Below are 19,315 nucleotides of genomic sequence, written 5' to 3' on the forward strand. Positions count from 1 at the left end.
GATGCACCGTGCCTTGGAATGAATTTCATTGAACCTTGCTTCACCTGATCCGTCCGATGGATTTCTGTACGGTGTTATGCACCACGGCTCAAGTGGATATCCAGAGTCCCCTATTAAAAACAAACAACACGTAATTTAGCACAATCTAAATCAATTGTAATTATATATGTATAACACATACCTAGCAGCCAGGCATTGTCACTCCTATTGTGCAAAAAACGATGTTCCATAACCATTCGTTCGTTTGAATGCTTCCATATGAATGAGTCGTGGGATGCACCCCCATATTGGCAGTTTATTGCGAGAATTTTCGTAGTGTGGTCGCAAATCTAACAGAAACAACTTTAAAGTAACATTCCATCTCTTTATTAACAAACTCACCAGCATTGCATTTATGCTATGAAAACCCTTCCTGTTGAAATACATATGCTCGTTGACCGTGGGCTTTTGTAGTCCAATGTGGGTGCCATCAATGCATCCAACCACTATTATTAAAAAACGAACATTAAATAAATTTTTCACAGCTAAAACATGGATTGAATTTACCTCCTGGAATTTGATAGTTCTCAACAAACCACTCTTTGCACCTTCTCGAATCATCTGGCTCAAATTTAATATGTTTAGGACACAATTTGGCTTCAATTTCTTCCAAAACATTGCCCGTTAATTTCGAGACAGTGCTCTGGCACATTCCTATCAAATAGTCATTGCCTATTGCATGCTGATAGCCACCACTTGCGAGTAGACTGAGACACGCAGCCAGTTGGAGCACCGCCGGAACAGCTTTTGTGTCTTGGCAAATGCTTCTTTGCTTAAGCGAAACCTTTGGATAAACCTGTAAGCGAAGGATATTTTATTACCTATTTTTCGTCACATATAAAGTACTTACGCATTGTTTGATAATGCTAGCGGATTGCTTTTGTCTCGAAGTTGTTTTCGCACAACTCTTTCATTATTTTCTTCATCGCTGGAACTTAAATAAATGAAAATACTCGGATCCATTTAAACTTTTTATATTTTCGTTACTTTCTGCGGTTTATTTTGACACTTCAAATTCTATTGTGACTTAAAAAAACGAAGAAGATGAGAAAAATAATCGATAAACAAAATTACAATTACGATACATCTTCTTCCGACTGTTATGATCCCAACTCGTTCATTCGATTATCGACTCACGTTATTTGTGTTCGAACGATTGTAGTTTCGTTAACGACTGTCACGATTCGACCCCTGTTTCCCAAGCTCAAGTTGCCGCTCCGTGGAAAACATTTTGAGACAATTGAAGTCATAAAAGAGAATTCGAAGAACACACTCGAGCTTGACTTGTTTACAGTAGCACAGAAAACAAACTATGTGACATATCACGCTGAAATTTGCCATGTAAGCTTATAACAGTCCTACCAAAAAACAAAAAATTTATTTTTGCCATATGTCATCCGCGGACCGTTTTATTGATACCGCCTCGTTCATATTTGAGTAGAAGGTAAATAGACTATAAAACTGCCTACCAAGTTTCTAAAAATTCTGGATAGAATGTGTAAAATTTTGATGGAAATTGTATGAATATTCAAAAAATTTCACAAAGTTTGAAACTTAGACTTATGTGGATTTTTTTGAAGAATGAAATATATTTTTAGTTAAAAAAATTATTTAAAGTAATTTGAAAAAAAAATATACCTGTATATATATAACTAAAACTTAGTACTATGCCACTCATCTTATAAGTACCCTGATGGATATTTCCGACGCCTCTTAAAAACTAAAACGAGGCTAATTTGAAAAGTGCATGCAAAGTCAAACAGAAGGCACTTCTGAAGCATATTGGGGCTCTGTTTAGTTAGTAGCATCTCTTGGAAGAACACACATCAAGTTTCACCGAGATAAGTTTATTTCATTGTGTTTGGCAATCGTTTGAATCGAGGATGTCAAGAGATTTTCCTTTCCCATCACTACATCCATTCTTTTCCAGCCTGGGAAGTTGTGGGCGCAAAATTAATGGAAATAGGGCACCACAACGTTTCATATTCAGACATGACTCCTTTTTCCAGACTAGACTCTCTTGTTCCAAACTAGGCTCCTTTTCTCCAGACTTGGCTCTCTTTCTACAGACGTGGCTCCTCCGGATCCCTTGGACTACTATTTGTTATCCAATTTAAAGAAATGGCTGATGGAAAAAAGATTTTATTCAAACGAGGCGGTGATTGCAGAAACGAATGGCTATTTTTTAGAGTTGGACAAATTCTTTTATTCGGAAGGGGTCATCTAACTATATAAGCTCTGGCCGAAGTGTATGAGCAGAAAAGGAGACTATGGCGAAGATTAAAAAAGGAGTACCCCGAACAAATAATTAGTTTTTTGCACAAACTTTTCAAACGGCAATCGAATTTTGGGTTCGGATGAGGTACTGTGATGAGTAGAGGGCTCAAAAGACCATGAGGTCGAAGTGCAAACCTGAAATAAAATCTATCTATCTAGCTAACCCGGCGACTTTTCCTCGACGAAGTCCTCGAGTGTATTAATTACCCCCTGCTGCATTCAACTTTCTTCGATTCAGGAATAATAAAGAGGTACTAACTAAAGATGTACATTTTTGAGTCAGATGTATTGAGAATCAGCTACCGCATCTCTGATTATTGAACGAGAAATTCGAGGCCTAATATTCTCCCTCTCTTCTCGTTTTCCCTATCTCTGGTTTATTTTTTGTTTCTTAAGTACAGCAAGTATTCTTGCCTGAGTAAATTGGACAAATTCATGGCAATGTTTCCCACATTCTTTTTCAATAGTTTCCAGCCAATGGAAAATTCAACTTATTTATAATATCTCTAAGAAACATCGCTTGGCTTAAAGCGCTGAAGTCATTGTCGTATCAATTACAATAGATGCTATGCGGGTGGCTCCCAGTTTCGACTCTCAGGAAGTGGGCAATCATTGCTATTTCGAAAACCCTTTGGCTTTAATATATGAAATATACGAATGACTCATAAAGTTCTTTGGACTCCTCGCCAGTCAGTTTCCAAACTCGTAGCTGTGTTTATCGGTCACTGGACCGATCGGCACCCACGCGGAAAAGCTAGGGTTACCATTTAACTGCTATTACAGAAGATGTGGGGACCTTTCAGAGAAGAAAACTGTTGAACATTTTCTCTGTAAATGTCCGGGTTTGGCAGCTAGACGATTAAGATCGCTGGGTGCTCCTTTCTTCGACAGTTTGGGGCAGTGCGCCAACCCAAATCCCATCAATTTTCTCCATTACATTAACAGCTCTAGCTGGCTCTAGATATCTGTCTGTTGGAGGTCTCATAATGGTATCAAAACGGCACTTTTATGCTACTTGAGGAGTACCAGACTGGCACTTCAACCATTTCACCTATCTACCTAGCTGCAGTTATAACGCGACGCCAAGATCTTAATGTCTAATTTTTTTTTCTGTGACTTTCCGACTTCGACACTATCTCACTCTGAAGGCAGATGGTGCCGTTCGTGCACTAGTGAGGTAGTGAAAAAATATACCAGTTCCGAATCAGAGCCTTGTTTCTCCAGGTTCCGTGTTTCCTGCAGGGATATACACCGATACTAAGATTTATGTATTTGTGTATGCGTAAGTTCAAATGCTTTTCGTTGCAGATGTAGTAGCTAGCATGAAGCCATAAACATGCAAACTCAATTAAAGTGCTTCTCATTAAAAGCACTCAGACAATGGCGGGGCGCATGCTCTCGCAAAGATTGACAGCAGGACAGTGCTTAAAACTGTCATGCACGGATTCAGCTAAGGGGGCTAGCAAACTAGCAAATGAATGTACATACAGACATAAAGTAAGAACTTGTCAAGCGCAACTATGTAATTATTTTTGTTCAAAAAGTATCCGGAATTTTCAAATTACACAAACTGCCCGGGAGATATTACAAATATCATTTCTTCAGAGGAATAAGAGTATCGGATATATAAAGCGGATAACTGTCAACTACTCGCATGCCACTTTTGGGCACAATCTGTCAGTCTTTGTTTGGTATTTTCTATAAATTTCAAAACTTTGTTCAAGAGCATTGAAACTTGGCAATGAATGAAGCGAGTGGTATAAAGAGTGGTGTTCCCCGCTTTTCACTCTTTACGTCGGCTTTAAAAAAGCACTCAACACAATCAAACGAGACTTAGCAAGGCTTGCGTTGAGTAGAAACGGAGTTCCCGCTAAGATAATCCGCCTCATCAGAGCCCTTTATGAGAACTCCAAACTGGTAGTGCTTCACAATGGCAACATCTGCGACCCGTGCACCATCAACGCAGGCGTAAAGTCCCTCCTCTTCGTCATCGGCCTAGACGACGGCATGAGCCAATTGACCCAGCACAAAAGAGGCATCGAAGGAGTTTAACCAGACATCTTGAGCACCTGAACTGCGCCGATGACGTCTGCCACCTCTCTCAGAGGTCAGCATCGCCAAGTCGAAGGCTTGAGCGTCAACCACAATAAAGTAAGACATATAATGGTTGACGAGTGTCCGGTAGAATTTGTCGAAAGCTTTTGCTACGTCGACTGCACTATCACAGAGCAGATGAAGATGTCAACTGCAGGCTAAACAAAGTATGGATGAGTTCGCAAATCTCTAGGCGCTCTAACTGCGAATATTCAGCTCATGTGTGAAGTCAGTATTGTTGAACGGAAGTGAAACACGGCTGGTCTCTAACACCATCAAACAGAGGCCACAATCTTTCTTTAATAGAAGCCTCCGCATGATCTGTAGAATATTCTGACCGAACACCATTAGCCACGACGGGCTGTGGAAATTAACAAATGAGAAACGCAACCTATGGCAAATCAAACATAGAAAGTCGCGATGAATAGGTCACAAGCTTAGAAAACCTCCAGATAGCATCACAAGAATGGCACTGGACTGGAAGCCGCTAAGACATTGCGGTCGGCTTAAGATTATTTAGAGAAGGTCGATGTTGCGCGAGCTAGCAGATGCCGAGATCACATCGCAAAAACAAAAGTCCAGAATCGTATAGGATGGAAGAGCTTTGTGGAAGTCCTATGCTCCCGAGGGGAGTGAATAAGGATATAAAAAATAAAATAAAAGAGTTCATACAGGGTCGTAGTGTATTTAATGATTTGCCATGTTTCATTCATCCATCCACCACAGTGATTAATGAAAAAATTGGTTAAACTTTGCTTGAAGATTATCGTATAAGCCGATGCATTCATGTCTCGCTCTCAATGGGAATGAAACGAATTGATGGGCCAAGAACAAACTATCAACGAAATGGTGCTTTTCAGATGAGCCGAAGCCCAAAAGAAACTTTTACGAATTCGCTCTAGAATTGAAGTTTTGTGGACCCCGATGTGGTATACCGCTGGGGATAGGAATACGCCATCCTAAGAATCAAACAATCATCAAAGTGGCACTTCTAAGACCGCACAGAACCAAAAGACAAAAAGACATCACAAAATCGGTCGAAAATCAAGGGTTAATTGACCGTTATTCTTGGTTTCTGTCGCAGCTTTTTCATGGCAGGAATACATTTCGAGGGTTGCCATCGTGCAGTAATTGAATTTTTATTTTTGGAAGGTTTAAAAGCAACGGAAATTTATGAACGAATGTTGAAAGTATATATGGACTTTTCGCCATCAATTAGTACAGCAGAAAGATGAGTTGCTGAATTTAGACGTGACCGTACAAGCTTGAAGACGATCAGCGTTAAGGACGTCCAAAAACAGCATCAACACCAGATAGTAGGAAATGGTAATAAAATACAGGATATCGTATTGGAAAATCGTCCCGCACCTGAAAGAGATTTAGTAGAAGCCCTAGGCATCCGATTGGGTAGTCTAGCCAATATTTGACTGACATATTAGGTTTCAGTAAGCTGTGTGCAAAATGGGTGCCACATTCGCTAACAATGGAAGAAAAACACATTCGAGTGCGACTTTCTCAGCAACATTTAGAGCGATTTCGAAAGGATAAATAGGGGTTTTGCTCATCGATTCATCATTATGGATGAGACTTCGGTCTATCAGCATGATCCTAAATCAAAACAAGAGGCTAAAGGGTGGTATGGGCTTGATTCTTCGACTCCGAAGCGTGTTCGTGTCCAGAAATCGGCCAAAAAGGTGTTCGCTTCAGCTTTCAGAGAAGCGAAGGAAATTTTGTTTGTGGATTAGTGGCAAACTGATGAAACAATAAGCGCTGAATATTATTGTAACCTTTTAGACCAGCTGAAGGAAAAAATGTATGAAAAAAGACCCAGTTTGTAAAAGAAAAAATTTCTTTTTCATCAGGACAATGCACCGCGTCGCAAGAACATTTTGACAGTGGCTAAAAGTCATAAATTGAAGTTCGAATTGTAGGAGCATCCATCGTATTTACCAGATTTGGCCCCTGGCGACTTCTATATGCTTCCAGATCTAAAAAATGCATGCGTGGAAGCCTTTTGCAGCCCTTCCAGATTCTCACTTCAGGGATGAAATTCATAAATTGGAAACTCGTTGGAACAATCGATGTCGATGTTCAGGGAGACTTTACTGAATAGTAAAGTCTATTTCGAACCATAAAATTGTATTTTTCTTATCCAACCCCAAAATTTATTGAATAACTTAGCAAAATTCGCCAATAACGAGACATGAGAGAATTGCTTGCCTTTCACTTGGCTACCGAGCTCAAATTGCTTCTGCGGGCAGACGTAATTCTTCGTTTGATCTCAAGTGAGGCGGTTGATGGCATATACCCGGATGCCTGAGAAGACAAAACGTATTCAAAACTTCGAAGTTATAGGTATTGTAGTGTGTTCCAAGGCACGGTTACTCTTTGTGCCTGGCGCTACTTAATTCGCTACTCTTGGTTCACTGATTGATCAAATTTGATTCTACATATCTTAAAACTGCCCATGGCATATACCTATTCTACGAGGAGTGCCTTTTATATGTCGGGATTAGAGAACAAGAACAAATTTTAATCATCGAAAATCACTTTATAGTTTTTCAAAATATTCTCCATGAAGATCTATACACTTTTGCATGCGTTTGAACCACTCTGAATGAGGTACCTCCAAAACATGCATTCTGAATGCCGCAACCGCTTCTTCAGGTGTCGAAAAACGTTAACCTCTCAGAGTGTGTTTTTTACGTACGGGAATAAAAAGAAGTCATTCGGTGCCAAGTCAGGACTATACGGTGGATGACCCATTAATTCGATGTTTTGGGTGCTCAAAAATGCAGTTGTTTGAGCCGATGTGTGAGAGCTCGCATTGTCCTGGTGAAGAGTGATCCGTCTTTGGCGATTGGTTTTCCTAATTTCTTGGAAGACAACTGGCAAACAAATGGTTGTGTACCACTCAAAATTTACTCTTCTGCGTTGTTCTAGTGGTACGGTTGCGACATGTCCAGTTTTTCCGAAAAGTACGCATAAATCCATGATTCATCACCTGTCACGATGTCATAGACGTGTTTCGAAGCCCCGCGATCGTATTTGAGCATTTCCATCGACCAATCGACACGAGCCTTTTTTTGAGCGATTGACAAATTGTGTGGGATCCAACGCGAACCAATTTTTTTGACAGTCAAATGTTTATGCAATATTGAATGTATGCTGGTCGCACTAATGCCTAAGATTGTCTCAATCTCACGATAGGTCACATGACAATCTTGCAATATCAGTTCGCACACAGCATCAATGGTTTTCGGAACAACAACTGATTTTGGACGACCTTCACGAAATTCGTCTTGGAGTGAACTACGACCACGATTGAATTCACCATACCATTGATAAACACTGGTCCTTAATGGAGTTTCATTGCCAAAAAATGAATTAAGTTCATCCATGCAATGTTGCTGAGTTAATCCACGTCGAAAGTTGTAAAAAATAATCGCACGAAAATGTTTACGATTTAAATCCATTTTTGGACCCAGATGAATCTTTTAAGTTACTGTAAACAACACAAATAGCGCTGGTATTTCAAAACGTTCTGAGTACGTAAAAGCCAAAAAATGTCAAACTTTGCGATACAGCTATCAGTTGCTAGATTGCAACACCAGGGTTGCCAAATCCCGCAATATAAAAGGCACCCCTCGTAATACAAATGATTGAATAAATCACTTTGCTCGCGACTGAAGAACTCCGATAATCGCACACAAGTAAGTGGAGGCAAAATCTGCCAACAAATCAAACACAGCTTCACTTCCTTCCGTCAGTCTTCATTGAAACTAGAGGCCGGCTGAAACCGGCTGATTCACCACTACTCGTGGCACACCAATATAAATAGCTCGGGGAAATGGTCATGCGTTGACCGAACGAGTCAGAAGTGCCACCGAATGGTTTGGCTTGATTTGGTTAACGCTGATCTGGCGAAAGTGGATTCACTGCGAGATGGCAAGGGAGTTGGCTCATCCACTGTCTTTACTACTGCATGGCAACACGTCGCATGCATACGAGTATATGACGTTTACGTTGACATTGATGGTGTGCCATGGAGTGTGGGTTAGTCACTGTCAGATTTCATTAATTATCGATACGTGCTCCAAACCTCAAACATACAACGGCAGCAAACAATCAACTTCATCGCTACGAGGGTATGACAATTCACTGTCCAACACGACCGGTGTGGTCCTCAGCTACCGAGTGCAAACGCCTTTTGGCGCCACAGCTGCCATTGCTGGCTCATTGCATTTGTTAAATTTAGCTTGCAGTAATTCTTCTCTGTTTTGACGGTGTTAACTCAACAGCCGGTCTACATTGTATGGATATTCGTGCTATGCTTGCAAATGTACTGAAATTGCTGTTATTTGGCTGGCTCCACTGGTATCTGCGACTGATTGACGTTGCGATTTGCACTTAACGCCCTGCTTATTTTCTTTCCACCACTACACCGATCTTTAGCACTCAATGCGCCAACCATTTTCGACGCCGCTTGGTGTCGTTTTCACTTTCGCTTGCCACAGAAGTGGAAGGTACTTTGTTGGCTCTGCACCGGATGTGGTTTTTGTAAAGCATTGTGTGTGTGTGGTGTGTGGGGGCGTTGTGTATTTGTTGGCCTTTTTCTAGCCGGAAATTTCACAATTAAAATTAAATTACAAAAGCATGTTGGATGAGTTGGAAGCGGCAGGCGGCTATTACTTCAGTAGCTCTTCAAAGCAGTTTATGTGCCAACAATGGTACTTGTGCCTTTTCGTGCTCAACACGCCTTAAGCTATGCTTAAATTTTTGAAATCCTTGAGAAGTATGAAACAAAAATGGGGAGAGCGGGAGTTGTAAGCCGGCAAATGGTTCTTTATAAGATCCTTTTAACAAAATCAAAGTAATTGTTTGAAGTATAAATATTCGCGAAATATACTCTGACACTCTTCCTCTTCTCTTATGAGTACGACACGCAATCCAGACATCAGGCGAGTGAGTGGAGAGCTTCGAGTGAACCAATACCAAAAAAGCCATGTCATTTTCAGCGAAGTCAGAAGGCTCTGAGGGCTATACCGAAAAAAGAGTTTCGGAAATATATCCAGAGCTTGATGAAATGCTGGCTTAAATGCGTTGCAGTTGATGGGGAGTACTTTGAAGGCCCCAATATCACTTTTGAGGAATAAACTTGTATTTTGAATATATTGCGGGAACTTTTTGATCAAGATGGTAGTTCTTGCAGTTCTTTATCTAGATTTAGGCTAGGTGACTATAGGAAGCATAGATGGCTATAGGAAGCGTTAGTTTAACAACAGCAGTAAACGACCAGTGAGTTATTTGAGAGATGTACCCCTTGTTTTACCAAACGTGCGCAAGCAGGCGTCTTTGTTGCTCCAGAAACATTTAGAAATAAAGAAATATTCTTTTTAAATCATGTAATTTGTGCGTGACACTGGGAAATTTAAGGTTGATTTAAAAAATGTTTGGTTTAACTTTTTTTAAATATTTTTTGATGTGAAACATCTATAGGCTCACTTGTAAACCGAATCGTTGGCGTGGCGACGCTTGCCGTGGCGACGGGTCGCCACGCTATACTAAGGTATACATATATATATTTTAGTATGAGAAGGGCTAAGCCAATTTCAAAGGAACAACTCACAAATGATGTGGGTTAAAGTGTGTTAGTATGTGTGCCATGTTAGAGAGACAAATGTAGAGTTGCTAAAGAGCGGCAAGTTGGATGCTCGTGAGTGCTTAGTAAATGTTGGTGCGTTATGTGTTTTTGAATGTGTTCGGTAATTTGCTATGTAGATGATAGGAATTCGATTACAGAGAATTCATGGGAAACTAGAAGGCTTGCTTTGGAGTGGCACCTTTGAGGCGCGCTCTCTGTGCGAAGAAATGACGAAGGTCAATGTTTGAGTTGAAAAATATCAAAAGGCCACAGCAGAAAAAAGTTTCATTACTCAATTATTTGAACCAAATGGAACTATTTTGCAATGCCAAATTTATTGCTTTATTAATTCGAAATGGAAAGTGTAAACTTATTTAATAGCAAATTCGAGATATGCCAGCTCGTAATGAACAAAAGTTGAAATTGAATAAAAAGTTTAAGCCTATGGAGGAAGGCATATTTTAAAGACACATTTTGATTATCATACAAAGTGACACAAAATTAATCATGATATCGGATTATTTATATTTTTTACAAATGTTGCAGTACGTCAATCATAATTGAAATTTGTGAAGTGTAGAGCTGGTGTATAAAAACAGACAAGCAATGGCGGGCGTAAAGGTCAAAAGTCATCGCTCAATATAATTTCTTTATTTATAATTTTTTTAATTTTATTTAATAATTTTCAAATACAAAACTGGATGATTAATTTTGCGCCACCGGAAAATTCAAGAAATTTCATCACTCAAAGTCATTTTTTTATTTAATTTTTTTTTTAATTTTATTTAATAATTTTCAAGTACAAAACTGGATGATTAATTTTGCGCCACCTGAAAATTCAAAAAATTTCAGCACACAAAGCACACTTCAAAAAGAATTTCAATTGCAAATCAACAACAATCCAAGAGAATCTACTACCAAATATGGAACAACAATAGATGCTGTATTTGTGAGATATCTTAATAATATTTCATCCAATACTTTTGTAACGTAGGTACTTTAGTTATCATCGACCAATCTTCACAGTAATACCGGCAAAGGAAACATCAAATATAACTATTACTGAAGTCACAGATGAAAATATTTTAATTGTTGCTTGATATTAATATCGAATTTTGATATCACATGTAAATAAATGTTTATTAAATAAAGTTACCATTTTCTGTAAGAAATTCGTAATACTTCATTTTTTCATTAGGCTATATTTAATTCCTGTAATAATATTATCTTTTATGCATATTACTTGTACACATATGATGTTTCACATCTGCCAGGTATCCCATGACGGCTCACAGTTATATATTTTTTTTTTCGTCTTATTTTATTTTATATTATTTAATTTTATATAAATTGATTTTATTTAATTAAATTTAACTATTTTACTAGAATTTAATATAATTTTTTTATTTTATTACTTTTATTTTGTTGTATATAATTTGATTTTATTTCGCCAACAATGACATATGAATTTTTGACGATTGCTTCCTCGTGGTGAATCCAGCCTTAAAAATTGCGTTTTACCACCAACCGCCTAATGTGAAATATTGTATCTAAGCCGATTTTTATTTTTCCCATAAATTTGTTTGCTTCTACTTTGAAATTATTAAAAAGTATTTTAGGAGAGTGGCAATATGTGCAATTTTTTTTCAAGGCTATAAAAATGTTGTTGATAAATATGAATTACACTAATAACTCAATACATGTCGGATCAGTAAGCTGTCATAAATTTATTAAAAAAAAAAATTTTTGCATGAGCAAAGTCATTCTACTGCAGCCAGAGGTTAATAAAAATTCAAAAGTGTAATAAAAAAAAACTAAAAAAGTAAGAAATATAGAGTAAATGTAGAAATTTAATGTTGCATGGCAAAGGAAATGAAAAAACAATTTAAATAGCTTTTAAAATCGTTTTTCTTCATTTTCATTTACGCCAACTTTTCAGCATCGCACAAAAGCGACAGGCCATCGGAGGGAAATACGGGGGAACTAACGCTGACATGTCAACACTGAGCTTACGCTAATCTCCCCGTCAACGTGGCACAAATTATGATAAATTGGCTCACTTATTTGCCCCGAAAAGTTGTAGCTAAAAATTGTTTGCATAAAAAAGGGATTATCCAACAACAAATTGTTGTAAATTGCTGCGAGCTAACATAAATTGTTGTTATTCTGTTATATATTTTTACTTGCAACTTTGCTGACGACCGATAGAGTAAGGAGAAGCTTTGGAGTACAACAAAACAGGCGGAAGTCGAAGTCTTGTCACAGCGGTACTAAACGAAAGAAAGAAAAGCGATAAAATAAAGAATACCTAAAAAAAAATGAAGCAGTAGAGCAGTGAAGGCGGTAGACGCAGCAAACGTACGTATACACAGACAGCATGGACGGATAAGTTTATTGTGTTCAGCCACTAAAGCCAAGTGAGCCAGTGAACCGCTACAGCTCAGCAACTGCAGTGCGACAATGACAATGACACTGACAATGCGGCGGTAAGGCAATACTTTCACACACACACACACACAACAGAAGCACGCGACAACTTGCAGCACACAATTAAGGCGTGTGTGTGTATGTGTATTAATATGCGAGTGTAAGTGTGTGTAATATTTATGTACATACATACAAGTATATACTTTCACATACGTTTTTCCCCCCTGATCCCTCCATATGACATTCAAAATCTGCTGCGAACTGGGTGGCTTACGTTGGCGAACTACTCGGTGGCTTTTGTTGATTTTAAAGCTTCGTTGGTATGAGTGACAAAAGGGTAATGATGATTTGGGGTTATGGTGCGCACGGTGGTTGTTGGCTGTTGGTTGTTGTCAGTGTCAGTGACGCTGGGTTGACAATTTTGCAGTTTCACGGTTGCTTGCCACCGTCTGTCGCCATTGTGATGAAGGGAATGTGAATTGGAAATGCGAACAACAACCAAACGATAAAAAATCAAAGGAGGGAAGGCAGGAAGGAAGAGAGATGTTGGAAGTAAATGTGTGATACTAAAGGAAAATATAGTAAAACACTTTTATATATGAAACCTCAAATTATATCACATCACATCAGGCAACAGGTGCTTTTTTAAAAGTATGCAACTTTTTACGAAGAAAAGCAATTCCATAAAAATTCCTATTTTTTGGCTCTACGAGCAAATATTTTGATTTTATGTTTCATAAATATTTATAAGCATTAACTTCGTATGAGAGTTAAGCGGTCGTTTCAAATTTGTACTACTTTTTTCCCGCTGTACAGCTCTTATTTCGCTAATAACGCGCCGCAAGCAGCCCAAAGGCGTCGAATGAGATAATCATTAGTAATAATTTTTAAACACCAACTTCCTCATAGGTTCTATTGTGAGTAATTAATATTTAAAACCGCGTCCAAACCTAAATTTGGTAGTGCTGCGCGGATCTCAAAAGGCAAATTCTAATCTTCGTCTGCAATAGATGAAATTAGTCACTACTAATGAATTCTTTAAAACCAATTTTCTTCCATTAAATGTAATTGAGTGAGGACCCAACATCGACTCGGATCATTAGCTTGTTGCAGCCAAACTGCGCACCCGCCTCTGTGCAGCAAAAAACGTACATCTACCTACACAAAGAATGTTCAACATCGAAATGCTGCAATCACAACAGACAGCCAGAAGATTCGCCACTCAACTCTCACTCCTGCTCTCAGAGAGCACTGCTCAACAAATCGGCATGCACGAGCAATGGAGCAACATTTCTCGTTCCCTACGTACCGCCGCCGAAGAAGAAATCGGATTCCGGCGAGCCCGAAAAAACAATTGGTACGACGAGGAATGTCATGCTGCCGCCTATAGAGCCACGCCATAAGAAGGGTGATTCTGCAATCTGGCCCAATTACCGCGGGATTACTCTTTTAAATATCCCCTATAAGGTTATAGCGAGTGTATTGTGTGAAAGGCTGAAGCCCACCGTCAACCAACTGATTGGATTTTGACCTCGAATTGATTTAGACCTGGAAAGTCTACCATCGACCAAATATTTACAATACGCCAAATCTTTGAAAAGACCCACGAAAGGAGAATCGACACACACCATATTTTCGTCGACTTCAAAGCTGCATTCGACAGTACAGAAAGGAGTTACTTGTATGTCGCGATGTCTGAATTTGGTATCCCCACAAAACTAATACGGCTATGCAAGATGACGTTGCTCAACACCAGCAGCGCCGTCAAAATTGGGAAGGACCTCTCCGAGCCGTTCAATACCAAACGAGGTTTCAGACAGAGTGACTCGCTGTCGTGTGACTTCTTTAACCTGATGTTGGAGAGGGTCGTACGAGCCGCAGAACTTAATCGCTCAGAAACAATTTTTTATAAGAGCGTACAATTGTTGGCGTATGTTGATGATATTGACATCATCGACCTTAACAACCGCGCTGTTAGTTCTGCCTTCTCCAAACTGGATAAAGAGGCAAAGCGAATGGGTTTGGTGGTGAACGAGGACAAAACGAAGTACCTCCTGTCTTCAAACAAACAGTCGGTGCACTCGCGTATCGGCACCCGCGTTGACACTGTTGACAGTTATAATTTCGAGGTTGTAAAAGACTTCGTTTATTTAGGAACCAGCATTAACACCGATAACAATGTCAGCCTTGAAATCCAATGTAGAATATCTCTTGCCAGCAAGTGCTTCTTTAGGCAATTGAGTAGTAAAGTCCTCTCTCGACGAACAAAACTAACACTCTACAAGACTCTAATCATGCCCGTCCTAACGTATGGCGCAGAAGCATGAACGATGACAACATCCGATGAAGCGACGCTTAGAGTGTTCGAGAGAAAGATTCTGCGTAAGATTTATGGACCTTTGCACGCAGGCATTGACGAATATTGCAGGCGATGGGACGATGAGCTGTATGAGCTTTACGACGATATAGACATAGCGCAGCGAATAAAGATCCAGCGGCTACGTTGGCTGGGTCATGTCGTCCGAATGGATACAAACGCTCCGGCTTTGAAAGTATTCGATGCAGTACCAGTACCTGCTACCACCAGGCAGAGGAAGAGGAAGGCCTCCTCTGCGTTGGAAAGATCAGGTGGAGAAGGACTTGTCTTCACTTGGGGTGTCCAATTGGTGCCGGTTAGCACGAGAAAGAAACGACTGGCGCGCTTTGTTAAGCTCGGCCAAAATTGCGTAAGCGGTCATCGCGCCATTTCTGTTAACTTTAAATATTAAGGATCGCCCTAATTATTACCTACTTTACTCAAAACAAAAAACACAGAAATTCCGGAAAAAATTACAAAATCATGCTTATATAGACGAAAATCTAGCAGAGTGCGCCATTTACCTTAAAAGATTTTAGTTTTGAGGACTACCCTAGTTTGTGCTTACTCTATAATATTCCACAAAAATTAATTCGGAACAAAATTACAAGACCAATTTCATATACAGAGAAAATAGCAGAGTATCGCATTAATACTTTAGTCTGCAAATATCATTATTTTATTTAATTACTTATATTATTTCAACTTCTTTTCTTCATAGTTTTATTTCGATTTCTTCATAGTTAACAAAATATCTCGAAACTTTCTAGAAATTGAAGATAGTGATTATCTAAACTCGGATCACTCACCAATATTTTTGTCTCTCAGCGAGCACATCATTTTTAAAGAACATATGGACAAATTGAGTAACCGATTCACAGATTGGCATTACTTCAAGAAAATTCTACAACATTGCAAAAATAATGCAGCACAAATAGTTAATAAGGAACAATTAGATAGTGAAGTTCAAAATTTTACGTCCAACGTGCAACTTGCCGCATGGGAAAGTACTCCAACTATTAAAAAAACCGCAGTCATTACTCAATACCCAAAGGACATCAGAGATCTTATTTCACTAAAGAGAAAACTTCACAGTAAGTGCCATCAAACACGAGCACCAGTAGATAAAACTAGGTTAAACAAAATGACCAAAGACCTTAGTCGGAAAATAAAGAAATTTAAAAATGTTGGGTTTTCTCGTTACTTGCATTCATTGTCCAACGATCGTCGGGTGGATTACTCTTTATGGAAATGCACAAAGTACTTAAAAAGGCCACAAATACACTGTCCTCCTCTCAAGATAAAAGAAGTAAAATGGGCTATAACAATTCCCAGAAAGCAGAACTATATGCAGATTATCTAGCTGATATTTTTACACCTCATGAGGGAACATCAGAAAGCCTGTCTACATCCCTGCTCCAAGAGTTTGAAGAAATTCCACGAGTCACGAGCGCCGCACTAAAAAATGCCGAACATTAAAATGCTAAAAAATAAAAAATCCCCTGGTTTCGATATAATCACTGCAGAAATACTCAAGCAGCTTACACCTAAAAGCATCCAAATTCTCACTAGCATAATGAATGCATCTTTTAAGTTTCATTACGTTCCTATTCTCTGGAAAACTGCGGAGGTTATTATGCTCCAAAAAGCAGGCAAACCTGGACACGAAGTTTCATCGTATAGACCTATATCACTCCTATCAGTGATCTCAAAGCTGTTTGAAAAGCTGTTAATTAAAAGACTCAATAAAATAATAGAACGAAAAAAAATAATTCCAACACATCAGTTTGGTTTTCGAAGTAAACATTCTACAATCGACCAGGTACACAGGATCACGCACGAAATAGAAAAAGCACTCGAAAATAAAAAAGTATGTTCTGGCGTATTCCTCGAAGTGGCAAAAGCATTCGATAAAGTTTGTCACACAAGTTTGTTTTTTAAACTAAAATTAATACTTCCTTAGCAATACTACGAAATCTTGGAGTCGTACTTATCAGATCGCTATTTTCAAGTCAAGCAAGATGATGCTTATTCAAGACTTTGACAAATAAATGCAGGAGTACCTCAAGGCAGCGTTCTTGGGCCTCTGCTGTGCCCTATCTTTACACATGACCTATCGTCTGATCCTAATTACGTCACAGCAACGTTTGCAGATGACACCGCCTTGATTGCAGTTGGTGAAACTGAAAACGAATCGAGAGCCACATTACAAACCGCGTTAAATAAGATCTGCCAGTGGACTAATACATGGAAAATTAAACTTAACCAAACAAAATCTGTACACGTAGTTTTCACAAACACTAAAATACAACATATACCACTATACATAGATGATCAACAGGTGCCATACTCAAACTATGCGAAGTACCTAGGTATGACACTTGACTGCAAACCTCGATGGAAAGAGCATGTCAAGAAAAAGAGGCAAGCATTGGACATCAAACTGAAAAACATGCAATGGCTCATGGGTAGCAGATCAGCTCTCACGATAGAAAACAAGCTGATACTAAGGCCAGTATGGAGTTATGGTGCGCAGCTATGGGGGTGCGCCAGTCAAAGTACGAAAACCCAAATCCAACACTTCCAAAATAAGGTCCTTAGGTGCATTATCAAAGCACCATGGCACTGCAGAAGTTCCGACATTGAGCGCGACCTTAAAATAAACTCCGTCAACACTGAAATCGCAAAGATTGCAGTTGGCCATAAAGAAAGACTAATAAACCACATCAATGAAGAAGCACTTAATTTAATTGAAACCAACGGATTAATACGAAGGCTCAGACGCACTAAACCTAGCGATCTCATACCTCCATAGAAATGCTTTATGTCATGTAGAGTGAAAATTGTGTAATGTTATCATAATTAAGTTGCTTGTTAGTCATTTGTAAATATTTATGAACTAGTTGCAATAAAAAATTAAAATTAACAAAAAAAAAAATTTCAACTTCAAAAGTTTGGAAGTTTTTGATTTTGAATTTTGTAACTTCCAACCAGTTGATGTATTGTAAAAGACTAAAAGGTCTTACAAATACAGTCTCATTATTAATAATAAAATAAAAAAGAAATAAATCCAAAACTCCAACTTCAAAGAGGCTCAGAAAATTGCAAGGTATCCCGTTCTAGTTTTAAATTTTAAAATTTTAAGTAACGCCCTATCATTTAATTTTTATTTTATTTTCTTTGTAACACTGTGCACCCTTTAAAGAGTCATATTTAGTGATTTTTATTGTTGTTACAACGAGCATAAAATTCCCAACAAGGAAAAAGGCGACCGGAATTTATAAGGCAAAATAGTCACACACAAAAATACATTTGATAAAATAAAAGCAGCGGAAGAAGCCTTTAAAGTGCATATAAAAGGCAATCGAAACCAATCGATACAATTTACCGCACATACATATATATTTACTTATACATACACATAAGCAAAATACACAGAGCATTTCTTCGAATCAAAGCCCAGCCTACACTCCAACGAATCATAGTGTTGTGATATTCGGAATTACAGTGTGCGTGTGTGTGTGTGAAATGCATGCATTTGCCCTAAGTTATTTGATGTACTAAGGCACTTGACACAACCAAATGCCATTTGAAATTTTGATAAGCAATCGCACATTCTCAGTCTCGCCTTAGTCACTTGTGTGCGTACGTAGTTGGGCGGAATTGTCGGTCAATCAACTAATTTTGGTACTTGAATTATACCGAGCTCTCGGCTTGCCGCAATACCGGAATTGGCAACCCTAAATGCCGCTGGTTGAGCTGCCAAAAGTTTAATTATCGTCAAGTTAGCACATATGAACTAGGATTTGAACATATCTTGATCAAAAAGTGCCTGCAATATTATTAAGAAAATTTAAAATACAAAATGCAAGTGATATTATTGCTTTCAAAGTACTCACCATCAATTGCAACGCACGATGCCACTGTGCAACGGTGTGTTATCATGGTGCAAAATTCACGAGTTGCTTTCCCACAAATCCCTTCTTTTTGGCGAATTACTGCACGTAAACGTCTCATAACCTTCCGCCAAAAGTTCATACTGTACATTACCGCTGAGTTTCTTGACTGAAAACGACATGGTTTGTTTGGGCTTGGTTCACTGAGAGCTCTCCACTCACTCCCTTGAGGTTTGGGTTGCATGATGTACCCTGATACTTTTACTTTATTGATATTTTTATCATTTAGACTCACGAGACTGGCGTTGAGTAGAAAGGGGGTCCCCGCTAAGATAATCCGCCTCATCAGATCTCTTTATGAGAACTCCGAACTGGCGGTGCTCACAACGGCAACATCAGCGGCCGGTGACGATTGCCTAGTGGAATTTGTAGAAAGCTTCTGCTACCTCGGTTGCTCTATCACGGTAGACGGCGGAGCAGATGAAATGACAGCTGCAGGCTAAAAAAAGTAAGGTCGACGTTCGCCAAACGAAGGAAGCTGCGAATATTCAGGTCATGTTTTTTTTTTTATCCGAAGGGGGA

General features: G+C 38.9%; 1 protein-coding gene across 1 annotated transcript; it reads right to left on the reverse strand.

The window, feature by feature from the left end:
- Nucleotides 1-295: 295 nt before the first annotated feature.
- On the reverse strand, nt 296-695 carry LOC129238346 (putative nuclease HARBI1). Its single transcript, XM_054873375.1, has 3 exons — nt 547-695; nt 374-485; nt 296-329 (listed from the first exon to the last, which is right to left on the reverse strand). The coding sequence occupies exons 1-3, from the start codon at nt 689-691 to the stop codon at nt 296-298; spliced, it is 291 nt and encodes a 96-aa protein (XP_054729350.1). The 5' UTR covers nt 692-695.
- Between the last annotated feature and the right edge of the window lie 18,620 nt (nt 696-19,315).

This window comes from Anastrepha obliqua, chromosome 2 (assembly GCF_027943255.1).
Source record: "Anastrepha obliqua isolate idAnaObli1 chromosome 2, idAnaObli1_1.0, whole genome shotgun sequence".
In the NCBI taxonomy this organism is placed as follows: Eukaryota; Metazoa; Arthropoda; class Insecta; order Diptera; family Tephritidae; genus Anastrepha; species Anastrepha obliqua.

Excerpts from the sequence above, each read along its gene's own strand:
- LOC129238346 (XM_054873375.1), bottom strand. The coding sequence starts at position 691 with ATGTGCCAGAGCACTGTCTCGAAATTAACGGGCAATGTTTTGGAAGAA. Across the intron at positions 486-546 it reads GAACTATCAAATTCCAGGAG|TGGTTGGATGCATTGATGGC; the intron begins GTAAATTCAATC and ends TTTTAATAATAG. Across the intron at positions 330-373 it reads AATGCAATGCTGGTGAGTTT|ATTTGCGACCACACTACGAA; the intron begins GTTAATAAAGAG and ends TGTTTCTGTTAG.